At 49.8% G+C, this 18,939-nt stretch overlaps 1 protein-coding gene across 3 annotated transcripts in view; it reads left to right on the top strand.

Moving 5' to 3' along the window:
• Positions 1-18,939, top strand: part of LOC140409247 (receptor expression-enhancing protein 1-like) — a 142,167-nt gene that overhangs the window by 41,455 nt on the left and 81,773 nt on the right. For all 3 annotated transcript variants that reach the window (XM_072497577.1, XM_072497575.1, XM_072497578.1), the window contains exon 2: positions 7,151-7,223. In XM_072497577.1, coding sequence (XP_072353678.1) covers positions 7,151-7,223 — 73 coding nt within the window. The remainder of the gene's footprint in view (positions 1-7,150; positions 7,224-18,939) is intronic.

The raw sequence follows: 18,939 nt of genomic DNA, 5'->3' as shown, positions 1-18,939 counted from the left end.
ATCAATCCGAACATCAACCAGAATCATTCTCGTGTGGAGTTTGCATATTCTCCCCATGTCTTTGTTGGTTTCACCCCCAATAACCTAAAGATGTGCAGGTGGGTTGATTGGCCACGCTAAATTGCCCCTTAATTGGAAAAAAGTAATTGGGTTCTCTAAATGTAAAAATTGTTTTTTAAAAATCCAAATCATTCTAAATGTGAATCTGAAACAATCTGAATATCCAAAGATGTGCAGGTTCGGTGGATTGGCTATGCTAAATTGCCCCTTAGTATCCACAGGTTAGGTGGCATTATCAGGATAGAGCAGGGGAGTGGGCCTAGGTAGGATGCTCTTACAGAGGGTCGCTGCAGACTTGATGGGTCGAATGGCTTCCGTCTTCACTGTAGGGATTTTACGATGGGGTGTGTGGGCATTGCTGGCAAGGCCAGCAGTTATTGCCCAACCCTAATTACCAAGGCAGGTCCTGTGGTGTAGATACATGCACAGTGTTGTCGGGTAGAGGGTAATTTTTGAATTGTTTACCCTTAAGAAATGTTACAGTCACGCAACATCCAAAGGTGTAACCATAGGGAACAAACAGGAAGTCGATCCTGACAAAACCAAAATGAGAAGCTGTCCTCGTAGCAAACTGGCATATCCCAATAAAGATATCAAACTCCTGGAGTGCATTACAGGGTACAGAAGGAAAGAGGAAATGCTCAGTCAGACGATAATGTATCCAAGGAATGTCACAATAGCGGCGTATGTCAGAGTGTGTGTGTGCTTGTGTGTGGGACGTGCCCCCCTATCGCCAAGGAGCAAGAACCCTCAGAAAACACGAAAGCGAAGCAAAGTCAGCTCAAAAAAATGTTGATTCAGATCCAACAGCACTTTTTGCATAAGTAAATTTCACCCAAATGATTACAACAACATACAGGATATGTGTCACATACAAGATGAGGTACATTTTCTCCGTGAATGCCATGCAATCAGACAATTCTGAAAGGTAATGGGAGATTATCTGAGATTCATATCACTTTCACCATTCATGGTCAAGGACATCAGCAGCTAAATCATAACAGAGACATATATTTAGAGGACTGATTGCGGCACAGACTTATTTTAATATGCTTGGGAAACCCTTGATGTGACTTTGGAAAGTCTGGGACCCGGGACTAAATGCGTCCAGTAAAAAATCTAACATGTCAGCCAGAGTAACAGTTGCATTATGAATTGTCCAGTCTGCTTGGATTTAGATGGGATCATTTGAAGGCCAGGCAATCGTTTCTGTCTCCTGCCATATGTATTGTTCCCTTTGCCATATGCATCACTGCATAAGACTTTGCTGCTGGGATGCCTGCCTTAGGGTGTTTAATGAACACTTTTGTTTTACAATGAGTCTGTGTTACAGAGAACATTGACCTTAAGCTGGATTTTCAATTTGCTTACACAGACAAAAATAATGCAGAGATAAAGAGGAAAGGAAGAAAGGGAAGAATAGAATGTCAGTGTTCTGTGTAACGTCGAGATATTGTAAAGCAAGCATGTTCAATGCCCGCTGAAGTGAGCTTCCTGGTTCCTTTATTTATTTTGATGTGGACTTTAGCTTGTGTGCTTGATTTATAACGCTGGAGAACAATGCTGGTAATAAAGGGGAAACCAGGCTCGAAAGGTTGGTGCTTCTGATGGAGGCACCCGTCACCCCGAAGCCCGATCCCTCACAACTGGGAATCCTCCTGCCTGCTTACAAATTGAGACAGGGCAAGAATTGGCCAATAATTGACCAGTTAAATGCCTGATTGCAGAGGGTGTGCGGCCCGTCAGCAGCCTCGCCCGCCCAATTGTGCCCAGGGACCGCTTTGACTCAACAGTTTCATTGGTGTCACTTTTTCAGTTTTCCACATGAAATCCATTCTGAAATAAATAAACATGTGCAAATATCCCAATGTTGGGATTGTGTAATTTAAACTCAACAATAATGTGTAGAGAGAAAAATGGGCCTTGTACAGGTCTAAAATTTCATGAGCTACTGCCAACATTTGACACTACATGTAATCCAAGTTTAGCAGACAATGAATAGGTTGATGCGAGATCTTTATGACTCAGCAGATACGTATGAGCTCCTTTTGTTCAGAAATTTGACTTACAAAAGATTTGGTGCAATGTATATTACTAATCGGCTGCCATCCTGTGCAGTGGCTGTCAGTTTTCTGAATCCCTCCAAGCCAGAGCTGGATCTGTCTTTGGTTGGGATAGAGATTTGCCTCTTACAAAACGTAGGGCCAGATTAGCCTTGATTGCCTAGATGGGTCAAGAGGGATTTTATAGAGGGGGCAATTTGGGTCCAAACTATCTAAACTCGATGTAACATGAGAAGACTTCAGCTTAACAATCTCATCCAAAAGGCAGCTCCTCTGGCAACGTCACACTCCCATTTCACAAAGGTTGTCACAGGCCAATGTGGTCAATTCCACACTGCCAGGAGGTGCCTGGACTCACTCCGAGACTCCCTTCTTAACTGAATGGATGGCTGCCCATTTCTCTTTTTCATTAATGCTCTGTGTCCGTGCTGGTCAGCACCTGTGGGAATTTGCATCCTGGGAATCCTTCAGGCTCCCGTGTTTGATGTAGCGCCTCCAGCTCGGAAATTCATGAACTCTTGCATACTGCTGCAATCGGCAGGTTTTTAAGCTCAATGTGATCATGACTGTATTCTTATTCACCTCCTGGCTCTTATCGTTTCAAACTTTGGTGGTGTACACAAATGGGCCTCAGCCTTTCACTTCAATTGTCCCCGTACAGAAAAAAAACACCATTGGAAATATGAACAAACTCTACAAGCCAGGGCTGGGCCTCGTACTTGCTGAGTTAGCTGATCTTAGCCAGTTGATGGAGTCTTGAATTCATAAAGCACCTGTCATGGGGCAGGGGGAGCACGGTAGCATTGTGGATAGCACAATTACTTCACAGCTCCAGGGTGCCAGGTTCGATTCCGGCTTGGGTCACTGTCTGTGCGGAGTCTGCACATCCTCCCCGTGTGTGCGTGGGTTTCCTCCCACAGTCCAAAGATGTGCAGGTTAGGTGGATTGGCCATGCTAAATTTCCCATAGTGTCCAAAATTGCCCTTAGTGTTGGGTGGGGTTACTGGGTTATGGGGATAGGGTGGAGGTGTGGACCTTGGGTGGGGTGCTCTTTCTAAGAGCCGGTGCAGACTCCATGACCTCCTTTTGCACTGTAAATTCTATGATTCTAAATTCTATGTCCTCAGATCTTCTGAAAACGCTATGTACCTTCAAACCAGTTTGTACACAGCAACTGGATAACAATCAGAATCTGTTTAGGTGATGTTTGCAAGATAAGGAATTGTTCAGGGCATCAGGAAAACTCTTTTGATCTGTTTAGAAAGTTCAATGGGATGTTATACATCCATTTAAGAGGGCAGGAGAGTCTCAGTGTAACCTCGTTTGAAAGACAGCACAGTGTTCCCTCAGTGCTGCATTACAATGTCAGCCTGAAAGACAGCACAGTGTTCCCTCAGTGCTGCATTACAGTGTCAGCCTGAGAGACAGCACAGTGTTCCCTCAGTGCTGCATTACAATGTCAGCCTGAAAGACAGCACAGTGTTCCCTCAGTGCTGCATTACAGTGTCAGCCTGAGAGACAGCACAGTGTTCCCTCAGTGCTGCATTACAGTGTCAGCCTGAGAGACAGTACAGTGTTCCCTCAGTGCTGCATTACAGTGTCAGCCTGAGAGACAGCACAGTGTTCCCTCAGTGCTGCACTACAGTGTCAGCCTGAAAGACAGCACAGTGTTCCCTCAGTGCTGCACTACAGTGTCAGCCTGAAAGACAGCAGTGTTCCTTCAGTGCTGCATTACAGTGTCAGCCTGAAAGACAGCACAGTGTTCCCTCAGTGCTGCACTACAGTGTCAGCCTGAAAGACAGCACAGTGTTCCCTCAGTGCTGCATTACAGTGTCAGCCTGAGAGACAGCACAGTGTTCCTTCAGTGCTGCATTACAGTGTCAGTCTGAAAGACAGCACAGTGTTCCCTCAGTGCTGCATTACAGTGTCAGCCTGAAAGACAGCACAGTGTTCCCTCAGTGCTGCATTACAGTGTCAGCCTGAACCTTGTGCTCAGGACTCTGGAGTGGGATTTGAATTTAGAAAGTCTCCTCGGGCTGAATATTTGGCCACCCCTCCCCCACCTGAGGAAGGAGCAGCGCTCCGAAAGCTAGTGATTGGCAACAAACCTGTTGGACTTTAACCTGGTGTTGTAAGACTTCTTATTGGGAATGGAGGCTGCAGGATTTGGAAGGGGGTGGGGGTGGGGGTGGGGGTGGGTGGGTACAATCGCAGGCCAGGAAAGCTGTTGTCACCACCGGCCCTTTTGGGGGAAGAGGAGTTCAGGCCTTGGCAAGGCCGTCCACCCATTTCAGGCAGGCAGTTACACTCATTCAAATCCTTGTGAAAGGCAGATTTAGGAGGCTGTCAGAAGTTCCATCCAGCCTCCAGTTTTCCAATGGGATGGGGTGACTAACTGCCTGAAGGTGGGAATCCTGCAGCAGGCCAGGGTTCCAGTGATCCTGGCCGACCAACAGGACCGGACTGCCCACCTGGGTGGGAATACAGCAAAGGGAGCCTTGTAGAGGGAGGTGCCCCCCCCCCCCCACCACCACCTGGCTTTTAAAGCAGACCAAGTCAGGCCAGCAGCACGGTTCAATTCCTGTACCAGCCTCCCCGAACAGGCGCCGGAATGTGGCGAGTAGGGGCTTTTCACAGTAACTTCATTTGAAGCACCCTTGCGACAATAAGCGATTTTCATTTCATTTTCAGAGGTGAGAGTACTATCACTGGTCATGGCTGCCATCCAGAATCCATTGTTCCTCAGGTTAGGGAATAGTTAACTCGTGCTCACAGTTCTGTTTACACGCCCTGCTGCAAGATACATCAATGGAGATACTTACTGAGCTGGCTCCATGCCCACTGTTGGACCAGAATTTGCCAATTATCTCATCCTTGGCTGGAATTCTCAGTTTGGGAAGCTATGTTCTCTCGCCAGATCTGAACTGTTCTGGCTTGCACTGACGCTAAGAGCGGTGCCCAGGTGCAACTCATTCTCCCTTGCCATGCTCATGGCAGGGATCTCGAGGGATTCCATTCAGAATCCCGCTATCAAGCCACCATCGTCAGCGGGTGGCCTGATACCAAGGTCCGGTGGCTGGTCCTCCTCCCCGCTACAACGCAAATCCTGCCGCCCCCCGCTGACCAGTGGGGCACCCTCCCCCCCCACAATGGCATTGCTGGGTGACCCCCCCCCCCCCCCCCCACATAATACGCACGCATGATGGTGACCCCTTATGATTGACAGCTCCTGACCACATCAAAAGCAGAAGTGCTTTCTGCTGAGAAAATAAGTGAAAGCATTTATCTCCCACATATTTATAAACATTATGGTTAGGTTCAGCAGGCTACTTGAAATGCATTCAAGCATGAATGGAAATGAACAATCCAGACACCTGGCGGTCTGAAAGCTAATGCCCTGTTAATTACAGCCTGCTAAAAGCTATTTATCTTTCAAACTGAATAGAAGCGTCACAGATCAAAGGATCTGGGGGGGACGGGGATTTAAAGCCTTATGATGTAGTTTGGGCTTTTTATGAACAGCTGCTGCTTACACCTTTCTTTGAGGTAACAGGTATACGGGGCAGGTAAGTGAAAAAGCAGCGATTTTGCAATGTTTCTGCCTGGACTGCTCTTTATCTTCCAGGCAGGGGTGATTGATGGGGTGGGGTCTCTGATATGGAGGGGTCTGATATGGGGGATGGGTAGGATTTGCTTTGTGGAGGGGAAGGGGCCTCAGATGGACATTGGGGCACCTATGTTAAATACCTACCACTTGGCCCACCAGGAATTCCACCGTGTCAGTGCCACACTGGAAAATACTTGCATCAATCGACATCCGAGAGGGCCTGAACATCACAGAGGCGTGGAGAATGTGGTGTCCAGCCCATTAATCAGATGTTAATGGGTTCAGATGACCCATTTGCCGCATCCCACCGGTGCGGGATGTGTAGCTTGCTGCCGCTGGGGGACCGGAGCATCAGAATGGGATCGGCGGCCATCCCATTTTTTGCTTGACGCGGGATTCTCTGACTCTTCTGGAACTCCGCAACTGGTAGCGGGCGGCGGAGAACCCAGCCCATTGTTTCCAAATGTCTTCAAGGCCTCATCCCTCTCAATCAAAATGATTCCAGCCCTACAACTCTTTAAAATGTCTGCGCTCCTCCAATGCTGGCTTTTAAAAAAATAAATTTAGAGTGCCCAATTCATTTTCCCAATTAAGGGACAATTTAGTGTGGCCAATCCGCCTAGCCTGCACATCTTTGGGTTGTGGGGGCGAAACCCACGCAAACACGGGGAGAATGCGCAAACTCCACACGGACAGTGACCCAGAGCCGGGATCGAACCTGGGACCTCGGCGCCGTGAGGCAGCAGGGCTAACCCACTGCACCACCGTGCTGCCCCAATGCTGGCTTTTTGTGCATCGCCAATTTTAATCACGCAACTGTTGCCGGCCAGACCTCCAGCTGCCTGGAAGCGAAATTCTGGAATTCCCTCCATGGGCCCTTTGGCCTCTCTCTTCTCCTTTAAAACACTCCATGAAACCTGCTTCTTTCGACATTCTTTTTAACAGCTGTCCTATTACCTTTTTACGTGGCTTGGTGTCAGTTTTGTTTGATAATGCTCTTGAAAAATATCTCCTCGGATGTTCTACTATGGTAATTAACGTTACTATAGAAATGTTTTTCACTGTACTTTGGTACATGTGACATTAAATATCAATCAATCAATCAAATGCAGGTTTTCATTGCTGTTATCAGGGCATCATTATCTATGAAGACTGTGTACTCCATAGCAGGGAAACGGAAATTAATTATCGTGACTTCCCAGCAATATATATGAAGACTTCAACATACTAATGCATTCCTATATTTGTCAATGACTTAGAAAAATAAAGAGGTACCAATAACACAATTTTCCTTTTCATAATGCCTCCAAAGAGTTGCTAAGTGGTGGATGAAATTTTATCAATTGCCTTTCAATAACTGCCTGAAGTTACATTTGTGATCTATGATGCACATTATTCCAATTGAGGTTTTCTTTTCCAGGCTGATTTTTGGCACACTTTATCCAGCATATTCATCTTACAAGGCTGTAAAAACAAAGAATGTTAAAGAATACGTAAGTAATCATAATTGTTGCAATCGTGGCCAGTATTGTTTTACATGTGTTCCATGGGATGTGGGCTTTGCTGGCTGAACCTGTATTTGTCACCCATCCCTAATTGCCCTTGAGAAGGTGGCGGTGAGCTATCTTCTTGAACCGCTGCAGTCCCTGTGGTGTAGGTACACCCACAGTGCTGTTAGGGAGGGAATTCCAGGATTTTTACCCAGTGGCAATAAGGTCCTACTCCTCTCTGCCTCCTTGAGGCTTGTCAGACTCCAGGGTGCTGCCAGTCAGCCTGACTAGGTTCCAATCCTCCTTCCGAGCTCTTCAGCCACCCTCAGGGCCTTCAGGTTGCCCGTCGTTCCTGCCACACTACCACTCTTTTTTTTTTATTAAATATTTTATTGAAAATTTTTGGTCAACCAACACAGTACATTGTGCATCCTTTACACAATATTAAAACAACACAAATAACAATGACCTATTTTATAAACAAAAAATGAATAAATAATAAATAACAAAAATGAAAACTAGCCCTAATTGGCAACTGCCTTGTCACAAGTAACACTCTCCAAAAATATAATTTAACAGTCCAATATATAATTATCTGTAGCAACGACCTATACATATTATACAGTATATATTAACAACCCTGAGAGTCCTTCTGGTTCCCCCCCCCCCCCCCCCCCGATCCTGGGCTGCTGCTGCTGCCTTCTTTTTTCCATTCCATCTATCTTTCTGCGAGGTATTCGACGAACGGTTGCCACCGCCTGGTGAACCCTTGAGCCGACCCCCTTAGGACGAACTTAATCCGCTCTAGCTTTATAAACCCCGCCATGTCATTTATCCAGGTCTCCACCCCCGGGGGCTTGGCTTCTTTCCACATTAGCAATATCCTGCGCCGGGCTACTAGGGACGCAAAGGCCAAAACATCGGCCTCTCTCGCCTCCTGCACTCCCGGCTCTTGTGCAACCCCAAATATAGCCAACCCCCAGCTTGGTTCGACCCGGACTCCTACTACTTTTGAAAGCACCTTTGTCACCCCCATCCAAAACCTCTGTAGTGCCGGGCATGACCAAAACATATGGGTATGATTCGCTGGGCTTCTCGAGCACCTCGCACACCTATCCTCCACCCCAAAAAATTTACTGAGCCGTGCTCCAGTCATATGTGCCCTGTGTAATACCTTAAACTGAATCAGGCTTAGCCTGGCACACGAGGACGACGAGTTTACCCTGCTTAGGGCATCTGCCCACAGCCCCTCCTCGATCTCCTCCCCCAGCTCTTCTTCCCATTTCCCTTTTAGTTCATCTACCATAGTCTCCCCTTCGTCCCTCATTTCCCTATATATATCTGACACCTTACCATCCCCCACCCATGTCTTTGAGATCACTCTGTCCTGCACCTCTTGTGTCGGGAGCTGCGGGAATTCCCTCACCTGTTGCCTCGCAAAAGCCCTCAGTTGCATATACCTGAATGCATTCCCTTGGGGCAACCCATATTTCTCGGTCAGCGCTCCCAGACTCGCGAACTTCCCATCCACAAACAGATCTTTCAGTTGCGTTATTCCTGCTCTTTGCCACATTCCATATCCCCCATCCATTCCCCCCGGGGCAAACCTATGGTTGTTTCTTATCGGGGACCCCCCCAAGGCTCCAGTCTTTCCCCTATGCCGTCTCCACTGTCCCCAAATCTTCAGTGTAGCCACCACCACCGGGCTTGTGGTGTAGTTCCTCGGTGAGAACGGCAATGGGGCTGTCACCATAGCCTGTAGGCTAGTCCCCCTACAGGACGCCCTCTCTAATCTCTCCCACGCCGCTCCCTCCTCCTCTCCCATCCACTTACTCACCATTGAAATATTAGCGGCCCAATAATACTCACTTAGGCTCGGTAGTGCCAGCCCCCCCCCTATCCCTGCTACGCTGTAAGAATCCCTTCCTCACTCTCGGGGTCTTCCCGGCCCACACAAAACCCATGATGCTCTTTTCAATCCTTTTTAAAAAAGCCTTCGTGATCACCACCGGGAGGCACTGAAACACAAAGAGGAATCTCGGGAGGACCACCATCTTAACCGCCTGCACCCTCCCTGCCATTGACAGGGATACCATATCCCATCTCTTGAAATCCTCCTCCATCTGTTCCACCAACCGCGTTAAATTTAACCTATGCAATGTGCCCCAATTCTTAGCTATCTGGATCCCCAGGTAACGAAAGTCCCTTGTTACCTTCCTCAACGGTAGGTCCTCTATTTCTCTACTCTGCTCCCCTGGATGCACCACAAACAACTCACTTTTCCCCATGTTCAATTTATACCCTGAAAAATCCCCAAACTCCCCAAGTATCCGCATTATTTCTGGCATCCCCTCCGCCGGGTCCGCCACGTATAGTAGCAAATCGTCCGCATACAAAGATACCCGGTGCTCTTCTCCTCCCCTAAGTACTCCCCTCCACTTCTTGGAACCCCTCAACGCTATCGCCAGGGGCTCAATCGCCAGTGCAAACAATAATGGGGACAGAGGGCATCCCTGCCTTGTCCCTCTATGGAGCCGAAAATATGCAGATCCCCGTCCATTCGTGACCACGCTCGCCACTGGGGCCCTATACAACAGCTGCACCCATCTAACATACCCCTCTCCAAAACCAAATCTCCTCAACACCTCCCACAAATAATCCCACTCCACTCTATCAAATGCTTTCTCGGCATCCATCGCCACTACTATCTCCGTTTCTCCCTCTGGTGGGGCCATCATCATTACCCCTAACAACCTCCGTATATTCGTGTTCAGCTGTCTCCCCTTCACAAACCCAGTTTGGTCCTCGTGGACCACCCCCGGGACACATTCCTCTATTCTCATTGCCATTACCTTGGCCAGGACCTTGGCATCTACATTTAGGAGGGAAATAGGTCTATAGGACCCGCATTGTAGCGGGTCCTTTTCCTTCTTTAAGAGAAGCGATATCGTTGCTTCAGACATAGTCGGGGGCAGTTGTCCCCTTTCCTTTGCCTCATTAAAGGTCCTCGTCAGTACCGGGGCGAGCAAGTCCACATATTTTCTATAGAATTCGACTGGGAATCCATCCGGTCCCGGGGCCTTTCCCGCCTGCATGCTCCTAATTCCTTTCACCACTTCTTCTACCTCGATCTGTGCTCCCAGTCCCACCCTTTCCTGCTCTTCCACCTTGGGAAATTCCAGCCGATCCAAGAAGCGCATCATTCTCTCCCTCCCATCCGGGGGTTGAGCTTCATATAATTTTTTATAAAATGTCTTGAACACTCCATTCACTCTCTCCGCTCCCCGCTCCATCTCTCCTTCCTCATCCCTCACTCCCCCTATTTCCCTCGCTGCTCCCCTTTTCCTCAATTGGTGTGCCAGCAACCTGCTCGCCTTCTCCCCATATTCGTACTGTACACCCTGTGCCTTCCTCCATTGTGCCTCTGCAGTGCCTGTAGTCAGCAAGTCAAATTCTACATGTAGCCTTTGCCTTTCCCTGTACAGTCCCTCCTCCGGTGCTTCCGCATATTGTCTGTCCACCCTCAAAAGTTCTTGCAGCAACCGCTCCCGTTCCTTACTCTCCTGCTTCCCTTTATGTGCCCTTATTGATATCAGCTCCCCTCTAACCACCGCCTTCAACGCCTCCCAGACCACTCCCACCTGGACCTCCCCATTATCATTGAGTTCCAAGTACTTTTCAATGCACCCCCTCACCCTTAGACACACCCCCTCATCTGCCATTAGTCCCATGTCCATTCTCCAGGGTGGGCGCCCTCCTGTTTCCTCCCCTATCTCCAAGTCCACCCAGTGTGGAGCGTGATCCGAAATGGCTATAGCCGTATACTCCGTTCCCCTCACCTTCGGGATCAATGCCCTACCCAGCACAAAAAAGTCTATTCGCGAGTAGACTTTATGGACATAGGAGAAAAACGAGAACTCCTTACTCCTAGGTCTGCTAAATCTCCACGGGTCTACACCTCCCATCTGCTCCATAAAATCTTTAAGTACCTTGGCTGCTGCCGGCCTCCTTCCAGTCCTGGACTTCGACCTATCCAGCCCTGGTTCCAACACCGTATTAAAATCTCCCCCCATTATCAGCTTTCCCATCTCTAGGTCCGGAATGCGTCCTAGCATTCGCCTCATAAAATTGGCATCATCCCAGTTCGGGGCATATACGTTTACCAAAAACCACCGTCTCCCCCTGTAGTTTGCCACTCACCATCACGTATCTGCCCCCGCCACTATAGTCTTTGCCTCGAACATTACCCGCTTCCCCACTAATATAGCCACCCCCCTGTTTTTCGCATCTAGCCCCGAATGGAACACCTGCCCCACCCATCCTTTGCGTAGCCTAACCTGGTCTATCAGTTTCAGGTGCGTTTCCTGTAACATAACCACATCTGCCTTAAGTTTCTTAAGGTGTGCGAGTACCCGTGCCCTCTTTATCGGCCCGTTCAGCCCTCTCACGTTCCACGTGATCAGCCGAGTTGGGGGGCTTCCTACCCCCCCCCCCCTTGTCGATTAGCCATCACCTTTTTCCAGCTCCTCACCCAGTTCCCACGCAGCTGTATCTCCCCCAGGCGGTGCCCCCCCGCCCATCCTCTCCCATACCAGCTCCCCCCTCTCCCCAGCAGCAGCAACCCAGTAATTCCCCCCTCCCCCCCCCCCCGCTAGATCCCCCGCTAGCGTAATTACTCCCCCCATGTTGCTCCCAGAAGTCAGCAAACTCTGGCTGACCTCGGCTTCCCCCCGTGACCTCGGCTCGCACCGTGCGACGCCCCCTCCTTCCTGCTTCTCTATTCCCGCCATGATTATCATAGCGCGGGAACCAAGCCCGCGCTTCTCCCTTGGCCCCGCCCCCAATGGCCAACGCCCCATCTCCTCCACCTCCCCTCCTCCCCCCATCACCACCTGTGGGAGAGAGAAAAGTTACCACATCGCAGGATTAGTACATAAAACCCCTCTTTGCCCCCCACATTCGCCCCACCACTTTGTTCGAACGTTCTTTTTAATAACCCGCTCATTCCAGTTTTTCTTCCACAATAAAAGTCCACGCTTCATCCGCCGTCTCAAAGTAGTGGTGCCTCCCTCGATATGTGACCCACAGTCTTGCCGGTTGCAGCATTCCAAATTTTATCTTCTTTTTATGAAGCACCGCCTTGGCCCGATTAAAGCTCGCCCTCCTTCTCGCCACCTCCGCACTCCAGTCTTGATAAACGCGGATCACCGCGTTCTCCCATTTACTGCTCCGAGTTTTCTTCGCCCATCTAAGGACCATTTCTCTATCCTTAAAACGGAGAAATCTCACCACTATGGCTCTGGGAATTTCTCCTGCTCTCGGTCCTCGCGCCATCACTCGGTATGCTCCCTCCACCTCCAACGGACCTGCCGGGGCCTCCGCTCCCATTAACGAGTGCAGCATCGTGCTCACATATGCCCCGACGTCCGCTCCCTCCACACCTTCAGGAAGACCAAGAATCCTCAGGTTGTTCCTCCTTGCGTTGTTTTCCAGTGCCTCCAACCTTTCCACACATCGTTTCTGATGTGCCTCCTGCGTCTCCGTCTTCACCACCAGGCCCTGTATATCGTCCTCATTCTCGGCTGCCTTTGCCTTCACGACCCGAAGCTCCCGCTCCTGGGTCTTTTGTTCCTCCTTTAGCCCTTCGATCGCCTGTAGTATCGGGGCCAACAGCTCTTTCTTCATTTCCTTTTTGATCTCTTCCACACAGCATTTCAAGAACTCTTGTTGTTCAGGGCCCCATGTGAAACTGCCACTTTCCGACGCCATCTTGGTTTTTGCTTGCCTTCCTTGCCGCTGTTCTAAAGGATCCACTGCAATCTGGCCACTTCCCTCTCCTTTTTCCATCCGTATCCAGGGGGGATTCCCTTCTGGTTTACCGCACAGTGTTTTTAGCCGTCAAAATTGCCGTTGGGGCTCCTATCAAGAGCCCAAAAGTCCGTTTCACAGGGAGCTGCCGAAATGTGCGACTCAGCTGGTCATCGCCGCACCCGGAAGTCCCACACTACCACTCTTAAGTCCTGGCTGCATTCTCCCTCACCTCACGGCATCTGGCTCCGCTCCTTAGCTTGTCAAAGGCACTGCTTAGTGTCCGGCAGGGCCATCCAGTGCCCCTGCTCGGTGCCCCCCCCCACCGTCGCCACCCACTGGCCGGAGGCACTGCTGCAGAAATATACGACAAACTGATGAATACACAGCAAGATCAAAGTAAATTACTGCCGGTGCTGGAATTTGAAACAAAAGCAGAAAATGCTGGAAAATCTCAGCAGGTCCGACAGCATCTGTGGAGAGAGAACCGGAGCTATTGTTTCAAGTCTGGACAATGCTTTGTCAAATACACATGGATGGGCTTTGATTTTGACAGCCACTGGAAATAATAATAATCTTTATTGTCACAAGTAGGCTTACATTAACACTGCAATGAAGTTACTGTGAAAAGCCCCTAGTCGCCACATTCTGGCGCTTGTTCGAGTACACAGAGGGAAAATTCAGAATGTCCAAATTACCGAACAGCATGTCTTTCGAGACTTGTGGGAGGAAACCGGAGCACCCGGAGGAAACCCACGCAGACACGGGGAGAACGTGCAGACTCCGCACAGACAGTGACTCAAGCCGGGAATCGAACCTGGGACCCTGGCGCTGTGAAGCAACAGTGCTAAACACTGTGCTATTGTGCTGTGTGGTAAGGTGTGACCACAAAGTCCATTTGGCAGCAGGACTTGTTCCAGCAGCCTGAAAGAAAATCTGCCATCACCTTTTCTTCTTCATCCCTCTCACGGCCGAGCCACACTTCCCTGCCAGCAGTGAGCTGGAGAATACTTAGCTGCAACCCAGTGCAATGACGAATGGTCAACGTTAGGTTATCAGTCATCCTATTTAAGCTGGCATTCATAGTGCGCAGGTCACTGGTGAAAGGCTCTGTGCCCGTGTTTGACCGCCACATTAGATGGTCCTTGCAGGTGACCGTTCTTTATGGAGGAAGACATCATGGCAAAGACCTGTTGTATCACACTATTCATGCCTGAGAGTGGCAGCTCCAACCTCTCTGCACAGTGATGGTGACCCTGGGCTTCAGTATCCGGGTCCAGCCAAGCAGAGATTGGAGTGTCCTGTTCCCTCCAATGAAGGCTCTCCACTGCTGACCCTGGCTCCTCCATCTGCCCTTACTCGTGCTCACTTGTGATCTGTGAGCCACCGACCCTCTTCCTTGCTGTTTCCACTGAAGTGCAAGCACCTGAGTTGGTCAGCATGAGTCCTGTGATGGTGCATCCTCTGAGTGGAGGAACCATCATCGCCTTCATGCAGCACGCCTGCTGGAAGCTTGAAGACCCCATGGGAGATTAAAGATGTGAATTAGAACTATCAAGTTAAGAATGCTTTAACTGACCGTGATGCATATAATCATTTTTCTTTTTAAAAAAAAATATTTTTATTAAAAATAATTGCAAATGTTTATAACAATAACAAAAACAGTAACATTGACATGGTAAAATAAACATTTCCCCACCCGACCCAATCTTCACACACCACAACCATCCAACACCTATCCGCTCGCCCCACCCCCCCTTTGGAATACTGTATCTACTGACATTTTAATTTTCCCCGAGAAAGTCGATGAACGGCTGCCAGCTCCGGGAGAACCCCAACATTGACCCTCTTAAGGCAAACTTTATTTTCTCAAGACTGAGAAACCCAGCCATGTCACTGATACAGGTCTCGACACTCGGGGGCTTCGAGTCCCTCCACATTAAAAGGATCCGTCTCCGGGCTACTAGAGAGGCAAAGGCCAGGACATCGGCCTCTTTCACTCCCTGAACTCCTGGATCTTCTGAAGATCGCTACCTCTGGACTCGGTACCACCCGAGTTCCTGGCACCGTGGACATTTCCTTCGCAAACCCCTGCCAAAACCCTCTGAGCTTCAGGCATGGCCAGGACATGTGGACATGGTTTGCTGGGGTTCCCACGCACCTCACATATCTATCCTCTACCCAGAAAAACTTGCTCATCCTCACTGCCGTCATATGTGTCTGGTGGACCACCTTAAATTGTATTAGGCTAAGCCTGACACATGAAGAGGAGGAATTGACCCTGCTTAGGGCATCCGCCCATAGACCTGCCTCTAACTCCCCACCGAGCTCGTCCTCCCACTTGCCCTTAAGCTCCTCCACCGGGATTCCCTCCGCCTCCAGCAGCTCCTGGTAGATATCCAACACTTTCCCCTCCCCCACCCAGGTACTGGACACAACCTTATCCTGTATCCCCCGTGGCGGCAGCAACGGAAAGGCCAGCAGCTGCCTTCTCAGGAAGTCTCGCACTTGCAAATATCTAAAACCATTCCCTGGCGGCAGTTTAAATTTATCCTCCAGCGCCTTCAAGCTGGGAAAGCTCCCATCTATAAATAGATCCCCCATCCTTCTAATTCCTGCCCTCGGCCAGCTCTGGAACCCGCCATCCAGCCTGCCCAGTGCAAACCTGTGGTTGTTACAAATCGGGGTCCAGACCGACGCACCCTCCACCTTCTTATGCCTCCTCCATTGCCCTCAGAGCCGCCACTACCACCGGACTTGTGGAGTACCGGGCCGGCGAGAACGGCAGAGGTGCCTTTACCAATGCCCCCAGACTGGTGCCTTTACAAGACGCCGCCTCCAACCGCTCCCATGCCGACCCCTCCCCCAATACCCACTTCCGAATCATGGCGATGTTAGCCGCCCAGTAGTAGTTGCAGAAGTTCGGCAGCGCCAACCCACCCTATCCCCGACTATGCTCCAACCCCATTTTCCTCACCCGCGGGGTTTTGTTCGCCCATACAAAGCCCAAGATGATCTTGTTCACCCGCTTGAAAAGGCCGTAGGGATGAAGATGGGGAGGCACTGAAAGACAGACAGAAATCTGGGGAGGACTATCATTTTCACAGTCTGTACCTTCCCCGCCAGTGACAACAGAAGCATGTCCCATCTCCTAAAGTCCCCGACCATTTGCTCCACCAACTGGGATAGACTCAGCTTATGCAGTGCCTCCCATTTCCGAGCCACCTGGATTCCCAGATAGCGAAAGCTCTTCCCTACCATTCTAAGCAGCAGCTCTCCCAGTCTCTCCTCCTGCCCTCCAGCCTGAATCACGAACATTTCACTCTTCCCCATGTTCAATTTATACCCCGAGAAACTGCCAAATTCCCCCAAGATCCGCATAACCTCTCCCATCCCCTCCAGCGGGTCCGAAATGTACAATAGCATAGAGCGAGACCGCCCCCCCCCCCCCCCGGAACCAGCCCCTGCCAGTTCCTTGAAGCTCTTAGCACCATGGCCAGTGGCCCTATAGCTAGAGCAAACAATAACAGGGAGAGGGGGCACCCTTGCCTCGTCCCTCGATGTAATTTAAAATATCCCGACCTCAGCCGGTTCGTACGTATGCTCGCTACAGGCGCCTGGTAGAGCAACCGCACCCAGCCAGTAAAGCCCTCCCCAAACCCAAATCTTCCCAGCGCCTCCCACAGGTACTCCCACTCCACCCGATCAAAAGCCTTCTTCGCGTCCATCGCTACCACCACCTCCGCCTCTCCTCTGAGGGCATCATAATAACATTTAAAAGCCTCCGAACGTTGGCCTTGAGCTGCCTGCCCTTAACGAATCCCGTCTGGTCTTCCCCTATTACCCCGGAACGCAGTCTTCTGTCCTTGTGGCCAATATCTTAGCCAACAACTTGGCATCCACATTCAAAAGCGAGATTGGCCTATATGGCCCATACTGCTCAGAATCCTTCTCCTGTTTAAGAATAAGTGAGATCGAGGCCTGCGACATTGTCAGGGGGAGGATTCCCTTCTCTCTAGCCTCGTTAAACGTCCTCACCAGCAGTGGGCTCAATATCCCTGAGAACTTCTGATAAAATTCCACCGGGTAGCAGTCCGGCCCCGGAGCTTTGCCCGACTGCATGCCCTCCAGCCCCTTGATAACTTCCTCCATCTCAATTGGGGCTCCCAGCCCCGCCACCAGGTCCTCCTCCGCCCTTGGAAACTCCAACCGATCCAGAAATTGCCTCATCCCCTCCACACCAGCTGGGGGTTCCGACTCATATAGTCTACCGTAAAATTCGTTAAAAACTTTGTTCACCCCGCGGGCCTGGTCCAAGACTATGTTACCGTCCCTATTCTTCACTCTACCAATCTCCCTGGCCGCCTCTCTCTTCCTAAGCTCGCCTTTTCCCTCTACTGCACATAATCATTTTTCATTCACTTACTGACATCAAGTCAACTTGAGTGAGCGTTAAATATTGTATGGTTGCTCAATATTTAATACTGTCATCAGGTGAGAAGGCAGGATGAGGGTTTGGGGTAATACAGGCATCAGGATGTAGCTGAATGTATCAGTGCACTTACCTTTCCTGCCCTTGGTTCATTAAATCACTTTCACACTCCTGCTCCTGACCTCATGGACAACCTCCAGACATGTCTTCTTGGTTTCACTGGCAGGTTTCTTCCTCCCACCTGTAAGGAACAGCATTTCCCTTTTGGCCCCTGTCATCCCAGCCAGTGTGACTAAAATGAGGTGCAACCTTTGAACGTTTGCTCTCCATAGTCCCTCAAATTTAATGTTTGGAGTGTCCCTTGAAATACCAGAGTTGAAATTTTCTCAAGTGGTTGTCATTACACCCACTCAAGATAATTGGTGGAAAATGCGGAAGGAATGGGCTAATGCAATGGCCAGTTTTATTAAAATCACTGACGAATGTACGCCATTTACCTCAGGGTTTCCCGCGCTGTCTCACCTTGCGCACAGTACATCCGCAATGTAAAATCCAGCTCAACGTCTCTCTCATTGCTCCAACTATTTTGTACTTTTAATAACATGGCTTCAACTCTTTGGTTTTGCCTTTTCGTGCTAGTGCCACAATGTGCTATTAATGTGTCTAAACTTCAAACGCTATCTGTGGCAGCTTTCACGTCTTCTTATGAAGGGCATTACACATCGAGTGGGATTCTCCCGTGCCCCTGCCAACGGGTTCAATGGGGGGGCTGTTTGTCTATGAAACCTTCAAGCCATCTTTAAATATTGTGGCTATCCAAAACAGCAGCAACTACAGCTGCTACCTGTCTCTCCTATTAAACACTTACAGGACAGAGTCCTGTTCTTGGTTACATGCTGAAGTCACTTTAACTCCCTTTGACTGTGAGCAGCCACTAGCTTCACAGCTGAAGGCTATTGCTAACAAGGAATTGGTCTTGGTTAGCTATGTGAGCACTTCACAGCTGCAGGCTGTCTTTGCTGTTTGCTCCTGCTGGTGGCTGCAGATGCCTGGAGGATGTTGTTGCTGTTTCCTTCCTTTTCTGTAGCCGGAAAGGAGGACAATTTTTTCTAAAATACCTGGGTCCTGGAACACTGGGCTCAGGGGAATGCATAGGTCCAGAAGGCCACCAGGTTTGAGGCGAGACCTGGTACACAACATTGATCCAAATGGGCCACCTGATGACGCTGTTGAAGAAGTGCTTTTGCAGATTGCTGCTGCTTTTGTTGCTGGTGTGGTGAGTGCTGCATATAACTGGAATCTCACCGCGGGTTAAACACGCTGGCAGTCAAGGATGTTCAAAGGCACCTTGGTTCCGGTGAGATTGGGCCGTGTGGGAGGGGCCTGCACAGCTGTGGCTCCTGGACGGAGAATGGTACTGATACGTGGAACAAGACACACATTGATGGACAGATCATTTCTACAACAAAGTTCTGGAGC

The sequence above is a fragment of the Scyliorhinus torazame genome, chromosome 3 (genome assembly GCF_047496885.1).
Source record: "Scyliorhinus torazame isolate Kashiwa2021f chromosome 3, sScyTor2.1, whole genome shotgun sequence".
NCBI lineage: Eukaryota > Metazoa > Chordata > Chondrichthyes > Carcharhiniformes > Scyliorhinidae > Scyliorhinus > Scyliorhinus torazame.
This window is presented reverse-complemented; position numbering and strand designations above follow the sequence as displayed.